The sequence below is a fragment of the Rana temporaria genome, chromosome 3 (assembly GCF_905171775.1).
Source record: "Rana temporaria chromosome 3, aRanTem1.1, whole genome shotgun sequence".
Lineage (NCBI taxonomy): Eukaryota > Metazoa > Chordata > Amphibia > Anura > Ranidae > Rana > Rana temporaria.
The window spans coordinates 463,121,698-463,142,770 of record NC_053491.1 but is presented as its reverse complement, the minus strand read 5'-3'; the positions used below and the strand labels follow the sequence as shown (position 1 = coordinate 463,142,770).

The 21,073-nt window shown below is 46.7% G+C and overlaps 1 protein-coding gene across 1 annotated transcript in view; it reads right to left on the bottom strand.

The window, feature by feature from the left end:
* Nucleotides 1-686: 686 nt before the first annotated feature.
* Nucleotides 687-21,073, bottom strand: part of LOC120933544 — a 33,502-nt gene continuing 13,115 nt past the window's right edge. Inside the window, exons 3-5 of the mRNA XM_040346803.1 lie at nucleotides 18,233-18,577; nucleotides 6,305-6,703; nucleotides 687-1,137 (exon numbers count right to left, since the gene is read on the bottom strand). Of these exons, the coding sequence (XP_040202737.1) occupies nucleotides 1,031-1,137; nucleotides 6,305-6,703; nucleotides 18,233-18,577 (851 nt within the window). The 3' untranslated portion in view covers nucleotides 687-1,030. The remainder of the gene's footprint in view (nucleotides 1,138-6,304; nucleotides 6,704-18,232; nucleotides 18,578-21,073) is intronic.

Sequence of the window (21,073 nt, the reverse complement as noted above, 5' to 3'; positions counted from 1 at the left end):
TTTGAGGCAGGCCATACCTCACACACCTAGGTAGTCTTGGACAAGATTAACACATCTAAGGTACTTCAGCTATCCCTTTGATATGTGTTTGGCCACTAACCCCTTTGGTCAGCAAACACCCTTTGATGTGTAATCATGAATGCCTGTATGTAACACACATACATATATATATATATATATATATATATATATATACATATATATATATATATATATATATCTCATGCCATACATATAACACAATATTTTAAATACCTACACACATATATTAATATTACAACAAAATGCAGTCTGTTAAAGCGGAGGTTCACCCTAAAAAACAAGTTTCTACCATGCCATCCAGCATACTAGCGTGAGCTACAGTATGCCTTTATTTATTTATTTTGCGCCGTACTCACAGTTTAATCCCTTAGTTAAGTTTCAGACTCCCCGCGGGGAGTAGGCATTCCTATGAAGAGGGGAACATGATTGACGGCCGACTATGGCGCGTCACGCTTCCCGAAAATAGCCGGAGTAGGACTCGGCTCTTCACGGCGCTATACTGCTAGGAGCTGACTGCGCAGGCTAAGTGAAGAGCCAAGTCCTATTTCGGCTATTTTCGGGAAGCGTGACGCGCCATAGCCGGCCGTCAATCATGTTCCCCTCTGCATAGAAACGCCTACTCCCCGCGGGGAGTCTGAAACTTAACTAAGGGATTAAACTGTGAACCCTCCCTTTAATAGAGAAGTAGCATGGAAGGATAACCCTATCATATCAGATACATTTAGATTTCTTATCAGCCACCAAGGTGCTACTGTTTCTATATGAAAGGCCCAGGGGAGTACCAACCAGGACACAGGGGACCTCAGACACCGCGCAAATCCGCTGAGCCACTAACAAAGGGGGCTTCACATTGTTGTCTTTTAAACAAATTTCCCAGAAACAGAATAGAGACCCCATAACCCCAAATGTACAATTTACAGCTGTTTTTTCAGGTGTCCTGAGTCCAAGCTGCTCTCCTCGGATTCATTCAATTTGGACTTTGGTGTGGTCACTTTCTCTTCACATAAATGGCACACAGTATTATACTCAGTACAAGTAAAAAGATTTTGATCCCAAAATAAGCTGCAAGTATTACAGTTTGCTGACCTGTGAAATCTAAGAGAGATGGAAAATAAATATTAGAACTTAATAATTTAGTTTTTTTATATTATTATTAATTTATATTTACTGTATATTTGTATTGCTTTCTTTGTGATTGTATATATATTTTTTTTGTATATTTGACTCCTATATTTTGTTGTTGGATTGAGAACAACTGCAACTTAAAAATTTCCCTGTGGGATCAATAGCATCTTCTAATTCTGATTTCAGAATGCTATGAACTGAAATGAATGGGACTGCCTGTCTAGGGTCTAGGGATGCATGGAGCACCATTTATCCTCATGCAGGACAACATGGCCCCCACACGGACACAACTATTTTTCCAGACTTAGCATACATTTTGTTTTGATAGACCTAGAATGTACAGTTGTACTCATAAGTTTACATACCCTTGAAGAATTTATGATTTATTGGCCATTTTTCAGAGAATATGAATAATAACACACAAACTTTTCTTTCACTCATGGTTAGTTTTTAGCTGAAGCCATATATTATCAATCAACTGTTTTTACTCTTTTTAAATCATAATGACAACAGAAACTACCCAAATGACCCTGATCAAAAGTTTACATACCCCAGTTCTAAATACAGTGTATTGCCCCCTTTAACATCAATGACAGCTTGAATTATTTTGTGGTATTTGTGGATGAGGCTCTTTATCGTCTCAGATGGTAAAGCTGCCCATTCCTCTTGGCAAAAAGCCTCCAGTTCCTGTAAATTCTTGGGCTGTCTTGCATGAACTTGAGATCTCCCCAGTGGGGCTCAATGATATTGATGTCAGGAGACTGAGATGGCCACTCCAGAACCTTCACTTTATTCTGCTGTAGCCAATGACAGGAGGACTTGGCCTTGTGTCTTGGATCATTGTCATGTTGAAATGTCCAAGTACGTCCCATGCGCAGCTTCCTGGCTGATGAATGCAAATGTTCCTCCAGTATTTTTTGATAACATACTGCATTCATCTTTTCATCAATTTTGACCAAATTTCCTGTGCCTTTGTAGCCCACACATCCCCAAAACATCAGCGATCCACCTCCGTGTTTCACAGTAGGAATGGTGTACCTTTCATCAAAGGCCTTGTTGACTCCTCTCCAAATGTAGTGTTTATGGTTGTGGCCAAAAAGCTAAATTTTGGTCTCATTACTCCAAATGACTTTGTGCCAGAAGGTTTGAGGTTTGTCTCTGTGCTGTTTGGCATATTGTAAGCAGGATACTTTGTGGCATTTGCGTAGTAATGGTTTTCTTCTGGCGACTCGACCATGCAGCCCATCTTAGGCCTCTTTCACACAAGGCGGACTCTGTCGCTATGGAGTCCACCAGCTCAGCGGGAGATCTCTCCGCTGATCTCCGCTGAGCCAGCAGATGACAAGTCCCACTCTGCTCACTGATCGGGGAGCGGCTTGTGCAGCACCGCTGTCTCCTATGGAGAGATTTGATGAAAACGGACAGCATGTTCGTTTTCATCAGCTCTCACCCGATCCGATCCGCCATAGACGAATGGGGACGTATCGACATACGTCTGATTTTGGTGGATCGGTTTGGGTCGTATGTCAGCGGACATGTCTTCGCTGACATCCAACGCTCCATAGGATTACATGGCGCGGTCGTTCAGGTCCGCTGGCAAAAACTGACAGGCGGACCTGAACGGCCTGACCGTGTGAAAGGGGCATTATTGTGCATCTTGAAACTGCCGCACCACATGTTTTCAGAGAGTCTTGTATTTCACCTGAAGTTATTTGTGGGTTTTTCTTTGCACCCCAAACAATTTTCCTGGCAGTTGTGGATACATTTTAGTTGGTCTACCTGATCGTGGTTTGGTTTTAACAGAACCCCTCATTTTCCACTTCTTGATTAGAGTTTGAACACTGCTGATTGGCATTCTCTATTCCTTGGATATCTTTTTATATTCATTTCCTGTTTTATACAGTTCAACTACCTTTTCCTGCAGATACTTTGACAATTCTTTTGCTTTCCCCATGACTCAGAATTCAGAAATGTCAGTGCAGCACTGGATGAAAGATGCAAGGGTCTCTCAGGAGTCCAGAAACCTATTGACCTTTTATACACACACACTAATTACAAGCAAACGGATCAGAGGTGAGGATGGTTATCTTTAATAGCCATTCAAACCACTTTGTGTCAACGTGTGTGCATGTTATCAGGCCAAAATCACCAGGGTATGTAAACTTTTGATCTGGGTCATTTGGGTAGTTTCTGTTGCCATCATGATTTAAAAAGAGTAAACACAGTTGATTGATAATAACAGGCTTCAGCCAAACACCAACCATGAGTGAAATAAAAGTTTTGTGTTATCATTCATATTCTTGGAAAAATAGCCAAGAAATCATAAATTCTGTCAGGGTATGTAAACTTTTAGCACAACTGTATTTAGCAGATTCCTCCTGTATTGAATTGTATTATAACTGTACTGTCTGCCCTTGTGTTATAAAGTCCTGCTTAATAATTTTAGTACTGTTCATAATAAAATAAAATAACATTTGTTCAGAGGAGAATAAAGGGTACTCAACATTTGTGTTTCCCAATTTCCCAATTTCCAAAGAACAAATGCACATACAGATTCACTGGATGAATAGCTAAGCAATCCTGCTACCTGCAATGCATAAAAATGCTATTAAATGAAAACTAAAACTATGGCCAACGTTCTTTGATCCTACTTCTCTTGTGCGTCATAGGAGTACACACGCTCGCAATTTCCGACTGTGTGTAGGCCCCATCGGACATTTTCTATCGGAATTTCTGACAACAAAAATTTGAGCGCTGGTTCCCCAAATTTTCCGACAACAAAATCCTTTCTCGGAAATTCCAATTGTCTGTGGACAATTCCGATGCACAAAATTCCACATGCATGCTCTGAATTAAGTACGAGACGGAAGCGCTCGGTCTGGTAAAACTAGCATTCATAATGGAGATAGCACATTCATCACACTGTAACTGACTGAAAAGCACGAGGCTGAAAAGCGCGAATCGTCTCTCACCAAACTTCTACTAACATGACTGGTATTGAACTTCTCTTCTCTAGTGGCATTGTAGTGTTGTACGTCACTGCGTTCTAGGCGTATGGAATTTCCGACAACATTTGTGTGACCGTGTTTATGCAAGACAAGTTTGAACCAGCATCAGTTGGAAATGTATCCACCGTTTTGCTGCCGGAATGTCCGATCTGTACGCGGCATTACTTTTATCCTCCTACAACCCAGAGTCAACTGATGATGGGCTTTTGTCTATCAGCAGATGATGGGGCAGAGCTGATCCAGGCTTGGGAAGCATACCAATCCCAATATTGTTGGGATCCACCTCACTGCCCGATTGACAGCTGCTTCTGCCTCTCATTGTGCAGCTGAAAGCTGGAGCCAGCCACTTCCTCCACCGCCCTTACCACAATCCCAGAGCCATCGCAGCACAAGGACTGGTAGTTCTCAATGGAGCAAAACTGCGGTGACATCACCACACTTGTAGTCCATTGATACCTCCTCCAGCTCCACAACTGAAGGCTTGTACCTCTGTACAGGCCCAAGCTGGAGGAAGAGCCTGGAGGAGGCAGAGCACTGCACCAATGATCCAGAAATTTTGTTAGACTTGTGCAGGTTGGCGTGTAAATTTCCATCATCACTATATATACATTGAAGATATGAATACCTCTTATGCCGCATACACACGATTGGAAATTCCGACAACAAAACCGTGGATTATTTCTGATGGAATGTTGGCTCAAACTTGTGTTGCATACATACAGTCACACAAATCTTGTCGGAAATTTCAACCGTCAAGAACGCGGTGACATACAAAACGTACGATGAGCCAAGATCAATGAAGTTCAATAGGCAGCTCTCATTCTTTTGTTGGCGGAAATTCTGACAGCAAAAGTCCGATGGAGCCTACACACGGTTGGAAATTTCTGACCAAAAGCTCACATGGGACTTTTTTTGTCGGGATTTCCAATCGTAGGATTTTTAAGGCAATTTGAAAATATGAAAAAAAATATTGTAGATAAAAAATGAAATTTATTAACACACAATTTAAAAGATTCCCACTTGGAATTTATTCTTCTGTTTAAAAAGGTGCAGGTCTCTTTTAAGCCCTGTAATGCATACAAATGTTTGCACATTTAACCACTTAATGACCCCTTCACGCCGATATACGTCGGCAGAATGGCACGGCTGGGCACAAGCACGTACCTGTATGTCCTCTTTAAGAGCCCAGCCGTGGGGTCGTGAGCGCGCCGGCGGCGGCGCGTTTGCGACCCGGTCCGAAGCTCCGTGACCGTGCCCGCGGGGCCCGCGGACCCGATTGCCGCCGGTGTCCCGCGATCGATCACAGGAGCTGAAGAACGGGGAGAAGTGAGTGTAAACACACCTTCCCCGTTCTTCTCTGTGACAATGTCAGTGAACGTCTGTTCCCTGACATAGGGAAAGACGATTACTGACATCACACATCCAGCCCCGCCCCCTACATTTAGAAACACATATGAGGTCACACTTAACCCCTACAGCGCCCCCTAGTGGTTAACTCCTAAACTGCAATTGTCATTTTCACAGTAAACAATGCATTTTTATAGCACTTTTCGCTGTGAAAATGACAATGGTCCCAAAAATGTGTCAAAATTGTCCGAAGTGTCCACCATAATGTCGCAGTCACGAAAAAAAAATGCTGATCGCCACCATTAGTAGTAAAAAATAATTATTAATAAAAATGCCATAAAACTATCCCCTATTTTGTAAACGCTATAAATTTTGCTCAAACCAATCGATAAATGCTTATTGCGATTTTTTTTTACCAAAAATAGGTAGAAGAATACGTATCGGCCTAAACTGAGGAAGAAAAATGTTTATATATGTTTTTGGGGGATATTTATTATAGCAAAAAGTAAAAAATATTGCATTTTTTTTAGAATTGTCGCTCTATTTTTGTTTATAGCGCAAAAAATAAAAACCGCAGAGGTGATCAAATACCACCAAAGGAAAGCTCTATTTCTGGGAAAAAAAGGACGCCAATTTTGTTTGGGAGCCACATCGCATGACCGCGCAATTGTCAATTAAAGCGACGCAGTGCCGAATCGCAAAAAGGGGCCCGGTCCTTTACATGTATAATGGTCCGGGTCTTAAGTGGTTAATGAAAATTGAAAAAATAAAGTCATTTATACCTGTGGAGGTCAGATTTTTTACATTTCGATTTAATTGTGTCCCACTCCCGTATTTCAGCACTGAGTTGGACTTGTTGGTTCCAATACAAAATTTCAGCATCACAAAGCAGTAATAGGTGGTGGCATCTGAATCTTGGACCCCGTTTATTTGGAGATCAGCCAATTCACTTAGCTGAGTTCTTCCTCTGTAACTGGGATGAACCATCAGATCAGAGGGGTGATAGGCGTAGGGTCCTGTTGGGCTGCCCACTCTCCAGAAAACTCCACTCCACAGAAGGTTTCGGTCTGGTGGGACGGTGTATGAGCAATTGATGATGACAGAGGGTCCTTCATTGGCCAATATATTTTCAGACTGAGTGACTGTGAACTCGGGACCATTCTGATCTGGGGAAAAAAAATCTGGGGGAAAAAAAGCATTCTACATTGAAAGAAAATAATAGTTAGTGAGCAAATGCAGATTTTATACTGTACATGCTTCAAAGGAGCTTCCAAGACATTGGTGGGAACCATACAAAACCGGCAAACTTACCACAGTGTTTGTACAATTTGCAAAACTTTTTTTTTTCCATACAGAGGATGGAATGGTTGGAAGGTCTGCTAGGTTTCTTTGTCTATGTCTCTGAGAGGATTGCCTTCAATCTAATATGGCACTATCAGATTGTATAGGAACAGATGGGAAAATCTCCAACAGGGACCCAGACAACATGAACCCATACTCTACAAAAATGATTTTATTCAAGTATTTGTTGGGGACACCAATCACCAGAATAAGAACTGAGAGGTTCTATCCCCTGACTTGAATTCGACATAAAAAAAATTATGCCACACAATCGGTTTTCCCAGCAGTAAAAAGTCAGCCGGGAAAATCGAGGGGAAAGCCGAGAACCTGCTCGGTAGCTTTTCCCCCTACACACGGCCGGTTTTCCTGGCAGAAAAACTGCGATGAGTGCTTTGGCCGGGATACCCGGCCACGTGTATGCTGCACTGCAGTGTTTCCCCATAGGAAAACTGCTGGGAAAAAGACTGCTGGGAATCCCAGCAGGAAAAAAGAGAACATGTTTAGGTAGATTCACGTAGGGGCGCCTAACTTTAGGGCGGCCTAGCCTAGCCTTTTTTTTTTTTTTTTAATTCTTTTTATTAGGTTTTTGCACACAAAAACAACACACACAGGCGGGCAACATACCCACCACAGAGGCGGCCACGCAGGGCCAAAACACACACACATAAGAAAAACATAATCCCCTAGGCAACCCCCCCCCACCCCCCCTCCCCCCCCGACCAACACCCTATCCCACAACCCTTACATAAAGGAGTTTTGCATACATAGGATCCAATAAACTTGAAAGGGAATATCTTGCACAATTGTAATCGCAAAATGCAAATCTATTGACCTAGTGTTTTAACCCACCGTCACCGGACTGTCAAGCCATGCCTGCCAAACCTTAGCAAATTTTTTCCCACAACCTCTTGATCTGTAAGTGGCCCTATACAAGTGTATTACTGAATTAACCAGCCCCTTCCAGTACTCTAGCGTGGGAGCAGCAGACTTTTTCCATCTTAACAGGACAGCTTTCCTGCCATAGTACAGCCCTATATTTATCAAGGTGCGATGGGCCAAGGAGGGAGCAACCTCCTCGACCAGTCCCAGGAGGCAGACCCTAGCTGTCAAGGGGACCGGGATGCTGAGTACCTCTGACAAGCACTCCACCACCCCTGACCAAAAAATTTTTATGAGGGGGCATGTCCAGAAAATGTGTTCCAAATCCGCTGGAGAGAACACACACCTCCAACACTGACTACTAGACGATGGGTACACTCGAGACAACCTGGCAGGAGTATAGTAGATACGGTGCAGAAACTTAAAGTGTATTAGGCGATCTCTAGCAGAGACTATATGTTTGAAGGGATGATCCCACATATCCTCCCAATCTTCTCCCTGAATGTCTGGAACTTCCCTCTCCCAACGCTCTCTACATCTGGTGACTCCCATGGGTGTTTTTGTGAATAGTGCTTTGTACACTGTGGATAAAGTTTTGGGCAGTTCCTCATCCCCCAAGAGATTCTCTAGTGCCAAGGGTAGAGACTCCACCCTACGATCTCCGAACTGCGCCTGAAAGGCATGGCGCAGTTGTAGGTATCGAAAGAAAAAAGAGTTCGGGAGACCATGCCTATCTTTCATCTGGTCGAAGGTAATGAGCTCGCCTTCTCTAGTAATATGCTCTAATAACTTAACTCCCCCACAAGCCCAAATCATCGGGTCCGGGAGGGAGCAAAAGTCCGGCAAATTGGGGTTTAGCCATAGCGGAGCTGAGGGGGACACACCCAAATAGGAGGGCGACATCAGGACAGTGGCAGTCTCCCATGCTCTGATAGTTGCCTTCGTGGAAGTGGTTATAGGTAGGGAGGATTTCGGACCTCTATAGAGGGCTAACCGTAAGCTTTCGTACGAACCTAGTAATGCAGCCTCTAGTACAGTGGCCGTGTCTCCCTCATCAGCCAACAGCCACCTCCTGGCGAACACCATCTGGCCAGCCAGATAATACTTCTGCCAGTCAGGAAGCACCAGCCCTCCCTGCCCCCATGGTTCCTGTAGAACCCTGATGCTAATCCTGGGTGCCCGGGGTGACCATATAAAAGCCCCAATTAAGCCATTCAGCTTGGTGAAAAAAGATTTTGGTATCCACATGGGAGAATGCCGCAGGAAGTAAAGAAGCACTGGTAAGAACTTCATCTTAAGTAAACTGATTCTACCTATTAATGAGAGAGGCAGCTTTTTCCAGGCCTGTATCCTCTGTTTCAGGGACTCCACTGCCGGGAGGAGATTCAGGGGCATGTAATCAGATATATTGGCGGTGACCTTCACCCCTAGGTAAGTGAGAGAAGAGACCCAGATTAGCGGCAATGTGTCATCCCTCTGCAACTGGGCCTCCGGGCCCAGAGGAAGGATAGACGACTTGCCCCAATTCACGCGTAATCCCGAAAAAGATGCAAATCTGTCCAGGATCCGCAGGGCTGCCTTAAGCGACGACCCCGGATCCCGGAGAAACAGGAGCAAGTCATCTGCATAAAGCGCTACAGATTCCATAATGGAGCCAACCCTAATCCCTCCCACCTCTTCCGAAACGCCTGAGGGCCCTAGCAATGGGTTCCATCATTAAGGCAAAAAGGAACGGGGAAAGGGGACACCCCTGCCTCGTGCCCCTGCCTATTGTAAAAAAGGAGGACACCCTGAAACCCAATCGGACAGCCGTCCGCGGGTCAGCGTACAACAGTCGAATCCATTGGCGGAAACCCGGTCCGAAACCCATTCCCTCCAATACCGCATGCATGTAGTGCCAATCAACCGAATCGAATGCTTTTTCTATGTCAATGGAGACAATCACTTTGGCTAAACAGTCAGCATTATCCAGTTGAATATGCGTGAACAGCCTCCTTAAATTTGTGTCCGTTGACATGCCAGGCATGAAACCCGTTTGATCAATATCTACTATAGACGCTATAACTTTTGCTAATCTCGAAGCCAAAACCTTGGTTAGGATTTTTAAATCCATGTTTAATAACGCTATGGGGCGATAGGAGGAACAAGCCAGTGGATCTTTGCCTGGTTTTTAGGAGGAGCACCATGTAGGCCTCCTTCATGGAGTCCGGCAAGGCTCCCCTCTCCCAGCAGTGACTGAAGAGCTTATTGAGTCTAGGTGCTAGGTGTGAGCCAAACGTCCTGTAGAAATCCGCCGGGAACCCGTCCGGGCCCGGCGCCTTACGCGGAGGGAAAGCCTGAATCGCTGCCTCTATCTCTAACACCGAGATAGGTTCGTCCAAGGACACTGCATCATAATCCGACAGACGCGGTAGCGTCACATCCTGCAACAGCTCGTCCAAGTCAGACGGGCTATACGCCAGAATGGGCGAGTACAAGGCCGCATAATAATCCACAAACTCCCCCAGGATTTACTCAGGATCAGTGATCAGGTCCCCTCCCCTACCTCTCACCACAGGTACACTAACCGTTGTTTTTTGTTCTGCCGCCAAGTTGGCCAAAAGCTTACCATTTTTATCCCCTTCTGCAAAAACATTTTCAACCCTTTTCCTAACCTCGGTGTGTGCCAGGTTCGAAAAATGCAAGGTGAGCGAGCGCCTAGCCTCCAGTAGGGAAACATATGAGGCCTCCGAGGGAGAGTCTGCATGTGTTTTAGCAGTCTCCCGCTCATTGGCCATCAAGGTCTCACCCTCTTGGTTATAATCCTTCCTGGCTGATTTTATGGCCGATATACACTCACCCCTCATCACTGCCTTGAAAGCATCCCAGACCACTGAGGGCTCAGCCGAGCCCTCATTGGACTCCCAGTATGCAGTTATGGACTTGCTCAGATGATCTGACACCTGGTCCTCCCCTAACCACCCCGGGGACAGTCTCCAGCCCCCCCTAGTAACACCCTCCGGGAATGCCAAGGTGGCCAGGAGTGGGTTGTGATCAGAGGGGCCCCCGGACAAATATTCCATTGCATACACATGTTGTAGGGCAAAGCAATTACCAAACGCTAGGTCTATTCTTGCAGAGGATCTGTGGGTAGTGGATAGATGGGAGTATGAAATGACACCAGGGTGTTTCCATCTCCACAACTCCGTCAGACCCGCCATCGACGCCCAGGAGCTGAGATCCCCCGACGCCTGCCTAGCAGCATTGGAGGAGTCCAGGACCGAGTCGAGAATGGCATTGTAATCTCCCATAATAAGCATCGGTAGGTGCAAGTGTGGGGCCAACGTCACCAATAAGTCATGCAATAATTGTACTTGAAAAGGAGGAGGCAAGTATATATTAACCAGCAAGAGTTTGTGCGCGGATATCTCCAAAAGGACTGCCACATATCGACCCCCCGGGTCCGTAAAGATTACACAGGAGAGGGCCTTGCTAATCAGGAGGGAAACCCCCCTCGAATATGTGGAGTAGGTGGAGTGAACCGCCCTCTGCACCCATTGCCTACGTAGGGCCAATATCCTACTCCCTTCCAAATGGGTCTCCTGGAGGAGGACGATATGTGGTCTGACCTGTTTGAGGTATTGAAACATAGCCACCCTCTTGAATTTGTTATTTAAACCCCTGACACTCCAGGACAAAATCTTAATGCGACTATCCATAATCTAATTTAGAAGCAAAATAATAGAGTCTCCGTATTGAAGCAACTATGCAAGAGTAGACAAATATGAATGTTCCATGTAAAAGTAAATTAAAACAGTTCAAGTCCCAAGGTGAATTGTGAGAGTAGAACCCATGGTGTTGGTCAAACAAACCCCCCCCCCCCCCCCTGCTGTTATACCAGAAACCCCATTAAACAGAAAAAAAACAAAAAACTGTCTGGTATGCAGCTTGAACCCTGTAACAGACAAACCAGATAGAGATCCACCTTCTGCGACCACAGTTCGGCATGAACAGATGACAAAAATCTATGTCCGTCATCAGCGCTCCATTGGCTAAATGAACAAATAAATCACAGCCGACCGACCAAAAAACAGTAGGTCAGCCACTGACACTGCAGCACATTGTAGTATGAGGAGTGATGTAATGTATGAGCATGTAACTTGCATCTCAAACTCTTAAGGCCCCAGTCCACACACTGACATATTAATGTGACCCGAAACAATAAAAGAGGAAAAAAACAATGGGAACAGTCAGCGGGGGCACTTGTCAGCAGAGAAAAGGCAAAAATCAAAAAATCAAAAGGGGGAAAAATAACCGGAGCACAAACCAGCTGAAGAACTAGCGAAACCAAACGAATCTGGAGGTCTCAGAGAAGACGGTCCTCACGGCAACCGATCCAGCCAATCACAAGCATCCTGCGGGCGATCAAAGAACTTTACCGATCCTTTGTGCTGTACCCTGAGGCGACTAGGGTACAGCATGCTGTATTTCAAATCTTTGTCTCTGAGCCGTCTTTTCACATCGGTGAAGGAGCGATGCCTCTTCTGCGTCTCTGCAGAAAAGTCATGATGCGGGCGTTGTCATACTTCAGCTCTTTCTGTCTTCGCGCGTCCGCCAGCAACATGTCCCTATCCCTATAATTAAGGAACCGGACGAGAAACGGACGCGGGGGGGGCCCCTGGAGGCCTAGCAGCCGTGGGCACTCTGTGGGCTCTTTCCACAACATAGGTGGGGGGACGATCACCGAGATCCAGTAGCTCCAGAAAGAACCGCTCCGCGAAATTGGCAGTGTCCTTCCCCTCAGCCCCCTCCGGTAACCCCACCACTCTTACGTTATTGCGGCATTGGCGGTCTTCGGCGTCATCCGCCCTGTGTTGTAGGGCCCGGACCATGTCTTGCAGCTCCGCGAGTTGTGAGTCATGGGCATGCGAGACGTCTTCAACCCCCGAGATGCGATCCTCTGCTGAAGACAGTCTGCCCCTTATTTTTTCCAGGTCATGACGGATGAGGTTGCACTCCGTTGCCAGACTGTCGATGCGGCCCACCAGCTCAGTTTTTGAGGCCGCAATGGCCTCGAGGATCGGACCCGTTATGGCCGCCGTATCCACCTCTATCTCCTGAGGTACGGGAGAGGAGGCCTCCAAGACCCCCCGAGGAACACCCTGCTGTGTCTCCATCTGAGCGGGAACAAACTTGGCGCGCGCCACGGAGGAGCAGGGAAGCAAGATGGCGGGGGCGGAGCTAACTGCCATGCTGCCCTGTGAGCGAAGCTGCCGCTGCTCTAACGGAGGCTGTTTCCGCTGCTCCTTCTGCTTCTTTTGGGACGAATGCGGCATAGTTACGATCCTCAGTAGTTCCCCCAGCTATCAATCACCTCCTCGGTGCAAATTAGTCGGTCTAGCCGCCAGAATCAGGATAGTTTAGCGGAGGAAAGCCGGAGCTCTAAGAAGACAAGTCCTGCCGCGATCACATCCGGCCACGCCCCCCCTAGCCTAGCCTTTTTAGGCTACACCGCCGTAAATTAGTTAGGCTAGTAGTGATTCTCAAACCACTTACCTGCTAATTTACGGCGGTGTAGCCTAAAACGAGCTGGTGTACGTTCGTGAATCGGCGTATCCCCTCATTTACATAATCTACGCCGGCCACAATGGAAGCACCATCTAGCGGACAACAGAAACATTGTAAGCTAAGATAGAATGGCGCAAGCCGGCCTATCTTAGCTTTGTTTAAGTGTATCTCTGTTTGAGAATACACTTAAACAAACGCCGGCGTAGATTCAGAGTTAGGTCGGCTTATCTACTGATAAGCCGGCCTAACTCTTTGTGAATCTACCTAGTTCTGATTTTCCCCGCTGGGATTCCTGGCGCTTTTCCTGTTGGGAAAACTGCCGTGGAGCATACACACGGCCAGTTTTCACAGCCAAAAGTTATCATGGCAGTTTTCCCGACGGGAAAACTGGTCGTGTGTATGAGGCATTATAGTAGATTTTCAGTGAGCACATATTTTCTAGTATTATTGCAGTTAGGGTTACATGCTTAGGAGCTTCACATGGCGCATATCTGCTCTCCTGTAGTGTTTGCATTAAGGTAAAAGATGTGTTTGCCCTACCATCCCTAAACACTTACATGGCACTTCTCATGATCCAGCACTCTCCCGGCTGCAGTGCCGCTGTTCCTGGTCTCACAGGAGACACAGACAGCAGCGGGAGCCATAGGCTTCGGTTGCTTTCAGTCAAACTCCTGTGAGGTGGGGGCGTGGCTTACTGGTGCAGTGTGTGTCTATGGATGCACACCGCTCCCTGCTTGGGTGCCCTTTCACTATGCAGCTTGATGAGGAGGCACCAGGAGGGTAGGAAAAGCAGACAGTTAACGCGCTAAGGAGATTGGGGGTTAGAGAAAGGAAACGCCACCAAGTGCAGTAGTAAAGAGGTTCTTTAATGACACATTATACAAAACACACTTACAAGAAGGTAAGGAAAGAAGGCTCATCTGTAACATCCTGTAGTCCTAGTCCCGGATCCATGGGCTGCTTAGAAGTGAAGATAGCAGAATGTGTGGAGTCTTCAGGCTTATCATGTGGCCATCATTATGAGGCCTGGTCCAGCCTCGCGGGTCACGTGACAGGTCCCGTGATTACTTCCGAGGAACACTTCTGGGAGGAGGGTCAGACAGGGAGAACAAAGGCTGATTGGGCTACGCGCTCTGAGCCACTGCTCCTTCTATTGGCCTGAGCATTGGTTCCGAGTGCGTAGCCCAATCAGCCTTTGTTCTCCCTGTCTGACCCTCCTCCCGGAAGTGTTCCCTGGAAGTAATCACTTGACCTGTCACGTGACCCGCGAGGCTGGACCAGGCCTCATTCTGAAGGCCACAGGACAAGCCTGAAGGCTCCACACATTCTGCTATATCTTCACTTCTAAGCAGCCCATGGATCCGGGACTAGGACTACAGGATGTTACAGATGAGCCTTCTTTCCTTACCTTCTGGGCACTGATGGGCAGCACTGATGATCATTGATGGGCAGCACTGACTAGCAGCACTAATGGACACTGATTGGTGTCACTGATGAGCACTGATTGGTGGCACTGATAGGCATACCTCCCAACATTTTGAGATGGGAACGAGGAACACCTACTAGCAAATGTATGTAGGCATAGGACACGCCCCTTAAAGGGGAAATAAAATGTAAAAAAGGTTAATTAAATTCACACAAGGGCTTTTTTAACCACTACTATTCCTTTATATCAGTTTTTAAAATTGACAAATGCAGCAAATTAGAATTTGGATAAAAGGTTTAGCACTGGGAACCCCTTTTTTTAAAAGATAAAAATTGCATTTTATATACAACTTTGTAGATCAGACCAAAATGACAGACACATGAGGGGAAAAGAGGGACAGGGGGACATTGTTCCAATCAGGGACAGTTGCTGATGGGCACTGCTAGGGCTTTACCTAATCAGGGCACTGATCATCAGTGCCCTAATTACCTATACAGGTCTCCCCTGTGAGGAGATGCCGCTGATTGTCTCTCCTCACCACACACTCTGCCAGTGTGAGCCGAGGAGAGACAATAAGGCTACTTTCCCCCCTTACAACCTGACCCTCAGTTGTTTTGTGTTTCTAGACCCTCCAGTAGCACCGACACATTTTTTGTTTTTCTTGTGTCTGGTAACTGTGGTTGGTGGACCCCCCTTCTTTGGCGTCACCCAGGACTAGTTGTGGCCGAGTCCTGGGTGATTTTTTTTAAGTCATGTACTCCCAGGAGGAGTTCTGTCCAGAAGGGTTCCCTGTTTGGACAGTCTCAACAGAAAACTGCCGGCGTTCTTCTCGCTGGAGAGAGAGAGAGAGAGACAGAGTCCTTGGGGACGGATGCTCTCTCCTTCCCGTGGAATTTCACTCTGGCCTACGCCTTCTCCCCTTTTCCCCTCTTACATCTGGTAGTTCGGAAAATTATTCAGGATTGGGCAGAAGTGGTTCTGATTGCCCCCTGGTGGCCCAGGAGGAGTTGGTTTTCCTCTCTGAAGACGCTCTCTGTAGATCTTCCCTGGCCCCTACCAGATCGGAAGGAACTTCTCCACCAGGGACCAGTGTTGCATCCAAGCCCTCAGACCTTCCATTTGACGGCCTGGAGGCTGAGCGGCGCATATTATAGTTGAAAGGGTGTTCAGAAAAAGTTATTCAAACTATCCTGGACAGCCGCAAGTTGGCCACAAGAAGGATCCATGGCTACGTCATGGGCAGAGAGCGGGGGCATCATGGGAAGAAATTTCTAAAGCTGCCGTCTGGTCCTCCTCTCATGCATTTGTCAAACATTATAGAGTTCAGATGCTTCCCAGCCAGGACCTCTCCTTTGGTAGGAAAGTGCTTCAGGCTGTTGTCCCTCCCTAAGGTATAGAATCTTGCTTATCCTCTCAAGTAGCTGTCCTGGAAGGTGAGGGGGGGGGACCCCCGTTAGACTTGCCAGTAACGGTATTTCCAGAAACCTTCCAGGACAGCGTCTATATTCCCACCCTATTCTACTTTCACCCGGTGGTGGTGTTTTGTTATATGTTTTTTGTGTTTTTTCCCCTGCCGAGTGCACTTTGGTGGAGGACAGGTTTGCTTTATCTTTTAAACAACTGAGGGTCAGAGGAAAGAGAGGGACCTTTAAAATTGTATCTTATTTGTGTTTCCTGTAGAGGGCGGAGCCAATCATCTCTCAAGTAGCTGTCCTGGAAGGTACCTGGAAATACTGTTACCAGTAAGACTAACGAGGGTTTTCACACCTAAGGCACCTTTCACACGGGATGGATCAGTAATGATCCGCCTCCGTATGCTCAGCGGGGATCGCTCTGTTGATCCCCGCTGAGCCGGCCGATGACAGGGCGGTTCCCGCACACTGTGCATGGACTGCCCTGTCTTTTCTCCGCTCTCCCCTATGGGGGGATCGGATGAACATGGACCGTATGTCCGTGTTCATCCGATCCGCAGACGGAAGGAAAAATAGGGTTTTCTTCCGTCTGCAGAATCGGATCATTGTGGAGGCGGACGAAATCGTGTGTCAGCGATCTCATACGGTCCGCACATGTGAAAGGGGCCTAAGCGTTGGTGGTGTCGGCAGTAAAGCGACGCTATTTTTAGCCGTGCTTTACTGTCTTTTTTGCAAAGCTTTTTGGCCGCTAGCGGGGCGCTGGCCAAAAAAGGGTTAGAATCGCCTGTGGTGGCACTGCCCAATGATATACACCGCTCCTACAGCACCTCAAAGATGTAGCCAGCAGGACTTTTTTACTGTCCTGCCAGCGCACCACTCCAATGTGAAAGCACTCAGGCTTTCACATTGGAGTGAGAGGAGAGGCTCTTTCAAGGCGCTTTACAGGTGCTATTTTTAGCGTTATAGGGCCCTCAGAGAGCGCCTCAGTGTGAAAGTAGCCTAAAAGGCACTTCCTTGTTTACATGTGACCGGTTGTGATTGGATACAGCCAATCACATGGTTAAAGAACCACATCATTGGCTCTTTACAGAGATCTGGGTTGAACCGTGTCCTAGGAACACAGAGCAGTCATGATATCCGCACGGCGGATGTTAATGTTGATGTTAACCACTTAAGGACCGCTGCACGACGATATACGTCTGCAGAATGGCACGGCTGGGCACTTAAACATATATTTGTACGTTGCCCTTTAAGCCCGGCCGTGGGGTCGCGGGCGCGCGCCCGCAACCCGGTTCCGAAGCTCCGTGACCGCGGGACCCGATCGCCGCTGGAGTCCCGCGATTGGTCCCAGGAGCTGAAGAACGGGGAGAGCTGTATGTAAACACAGCTTCCCCGTTCTTCGATGTGGCGGCGTCATCGATCGCGTGATCCCTTTTATAGGGGGACACAATCGATGACGTCACACCTACAGCCACACCCCCTACAGTTGTAAACACACACTAGGTGAAACATAACTCCTTCAGCGCCCCCCTGTGGTTAACTCCCAAACTGCAATTGTCATTTTCACAGTAAAAAATGCAATTCAAATGCATTTTTTGCTGTGAAAATGACAATGGTCACAAAAATGTGTCAAAATTGTCCGAAGTGTCCGCCATAATGTCGCAGTCACGAAAAAAATCGCTGATCGCCGCCATTAGTAATAAAAAAAAATAATAAAAATGCAATAAAACTATCCCCTATTTTGTAAACGCTATAAATTTTGCGCAAACCAACCGATAAACGCTTATTGTGATTTTTTTTATATATATTTTTAGGGGATATTTATTATAGCAAAAATTAAAAAACCTTGCATTTTTTTCAAAATTGTCACTCTATTTTTCTTTTCTATTGCACATAAAAATAAAAACCGCAGAGGTGATCAAATACCACCAAAAGAAAGCTCTATTTGTGGGGAAATAAGGACGCCAATTTTGTTTGGGAGCCACGTCGCACGACCGTGCAATTGTCAGTTAAAGCGACGCACTGCCGATTTGAAAAAAGGGGCCTGGTCCTTTCGCTGCATTTTGGTCCGGGGCTTAAGTGGTTAAAAACGGAAAATATCTTACCTGCTATCACTAGCTGGGTGCCGTGGTTAGATGACCGTCCATCTGATCCTGTTTTTGTCTTCACCTCACAGCAGTATTGCTGAATGTCAGAATGTTTAACACTCTCTATGTGTAATAGGAAGATATTCTCCGATTTTTGTAATCTCCATCGTCCAACCCTTTGTGTTATATTTTCTGTATTCCATATTAAAAATTCATCATTTTCATTACACAGATCACTTGTTCCTACTCTCCAGATGATCTCCTCTATAGCATCAGATAATTTATTATGAAGAGCACACGGTATGGAGATATCTTCTCCAATCACAGCAGGGACAACATCCGGCTGTTCTACATAAAACTGGCCTGCAGAACAAAAAAAAAAAAAAAACATTATCTATGGAAGCGGAACTCCAAGCCAACAGCTAAGAACACAGGGGCCCAGATTCAGGTAGCAATTGCGTCTGCGTAACCATAGTTATGCAGCGCAATTGCTTACTTGCGCCGGCGTTACGAATGCTCCTGATTCAGGAACCTTGTTACGCCGACTGCAGCCTAAGAAATTACTGGCATAAGGCTCCTTATGCCGTCATATCTTAGGCTGCATTCTTACGCAGGCCGCTAGGTGGCGTTCCCGTTGTGGTCAGCGTATAGTATGCAAATTGCATACTAACGCCGATTCACAACCCTATGCGAGCCCTGCGTACGCAGTTTACGTTGTTTGCGTACGTCGGTTTTTGCGTAAGGCTGCCCCTGCTATTAGCAGGGGCAGCCAATGCTATGTATACCCGTCGTTCCCGCGTCGCAAATTTAAAATTTAACGTCGTTTGCGTAAGTGAATCGTGAATGGCGCTGGACGCCATTCACGTTCACTTTGAAGCAAATGACGTCCTTGCGACGTCATTTGCCGCAATGCACGTCGGGAAAGTTTCCCGTTCGGCGCGGAAACGCGCCTAATTTAAATGATCCACGCCCCCTACGGGATCATTTAAATTACGCGCCCTTACGCCGGGCATTTTTGAGGAGCGCCCACGCAAATTACGTGGCTACTGCTTCGTGAATGAAGCATAGCGCAGATAATTTGCGGGGGCGCAGGGCAAAAACGGGACGCTGCGCCTCCTTAAGAAGTGCGCAGCGGTACCTGAATCTGCCCCAGGGCCAGATTCTCAGAAGAGTTACGAAGGTGTATCTCAGGAAACACCGTCGAATCTCTGTTTCTGAGCCCGGGTATCAATGCGAGTGATTCCTAGAATCATTTTTCGCATAGATACGGCCAAGATCCGACAGGTGTAAGTCACTTACACCGTCGGATCTTAGATGTATTTCGATGCTGGCCGCTAGGTGGCGTTTACGTTCAGTTCTCATATGACTATGCAAATGAGCCTGATACGCCGATACCCGAACGAATTTGCGCCGCGTCGTCGTCGTTTATGTCGTTTCCGTAAGCGTAAGGTTACCCCTGCTATATGAGGGGTAACCTTACGCCAGTCCTCCGTATGCCATGTTAAGTATGGCGTCGGGTCAGCGTCGTCTTTTTCCGTCGGTTACGTCGTTTTACTAAGTCGTCCGCGAATACGACTTTACGTCAATGACGCTCACGTCGGCGTCATTGACGTTTTCCGTCGTGAGCTGGAGCATGCGCACTGGGCTATTTTTCCGCCATGCACAGTTCGATCTGCGCGGGGGCGCGCTTAATTTGAATACAAGCCGCCCCCTTTGAATTACGCGGCCATACGCCGGGCCATTTACACTACCCAGCCGCAAATTACGGAGCAAGTGCTTGGAGAATACGGCACTTGCTCCAGTAAGTTGTGGCGGCGTAGTGTAAATGACATACGTTACGCCGACCCAATTATATGTGAATTTGGCCCACAGATTTTATATATATACGGTTTTGCCTGCCGAGTAATTTATATTTCTGGTTATCCAGTTCCGAGACTTGCACAGTTTTTCCACACCGTACAGTCCTGTCTGACAGAGCGGAAAATTCGATTTTCCTTTGCTTACGCTTAGAAAATCGCACCTCCGCATTGTGACAGTATAGTGAAAGGAGAAGCAGCAGCCTGATAAATTATCTCCCACTCTGCTCTCTTCTACTGTCAGCATTTACCTTGTTGATATGTAAGGACTGCAGTACAACTGGGTGGCTCCTTGTGCTGCATCTCCCTCATGCAATCTGAGCTCTGCTGTACAGGTGATTGCAATTGCAAAAATACAAATCTTACTTCCTTGCTACTTGTATGTACTTACACTGTCTGTGTTTTTTTTTTTAAAACAACGTAAACAATGTTTTTTCTTTTTAACTGCGCATGCGCCGTCCGTGGGGGGGTTCCCAGTGCGCATGCTCGAAATTAAACCGGAACAAGCCAATGCTTACGACAAGTGACGTCATTCTACGCAAATCCCTATTCGCAAACTACTTACGCAAACAACGTAAAAAATTTAAAATGCGAGGCGGGAACGACGGCCATACTTAACATTGAGTACGCCTCATAACAGCAGGTTTAACTATACGCCTGAAAAAGCTGAATGAAAACGACGTAAAAAAATGTGCCGGCCGGACATACGTTCGTGGATCGCCGTAACTAGCTAATTTGCATACTCGACGCGGAATTCTACGGAAACGCCACCTAGCGGCCGCCGAAATATTGCACCTAAGATCCCACGGCGTACTAAGACGTACGCCTGTCGGATCCATCCGAGATGCCGTTGTATCCTGTTTTGTAGATACAAAACAAAGATACGACGCGTAAAATTTGAAATTACGCGGCGTATCAATAGATACGCCGGCGTAATTGTTCTGTGGATCTGGCCCTACCTCTTTATCTGCAGCCCTCTCTTCTCCAGAGCCCAAGTACACAT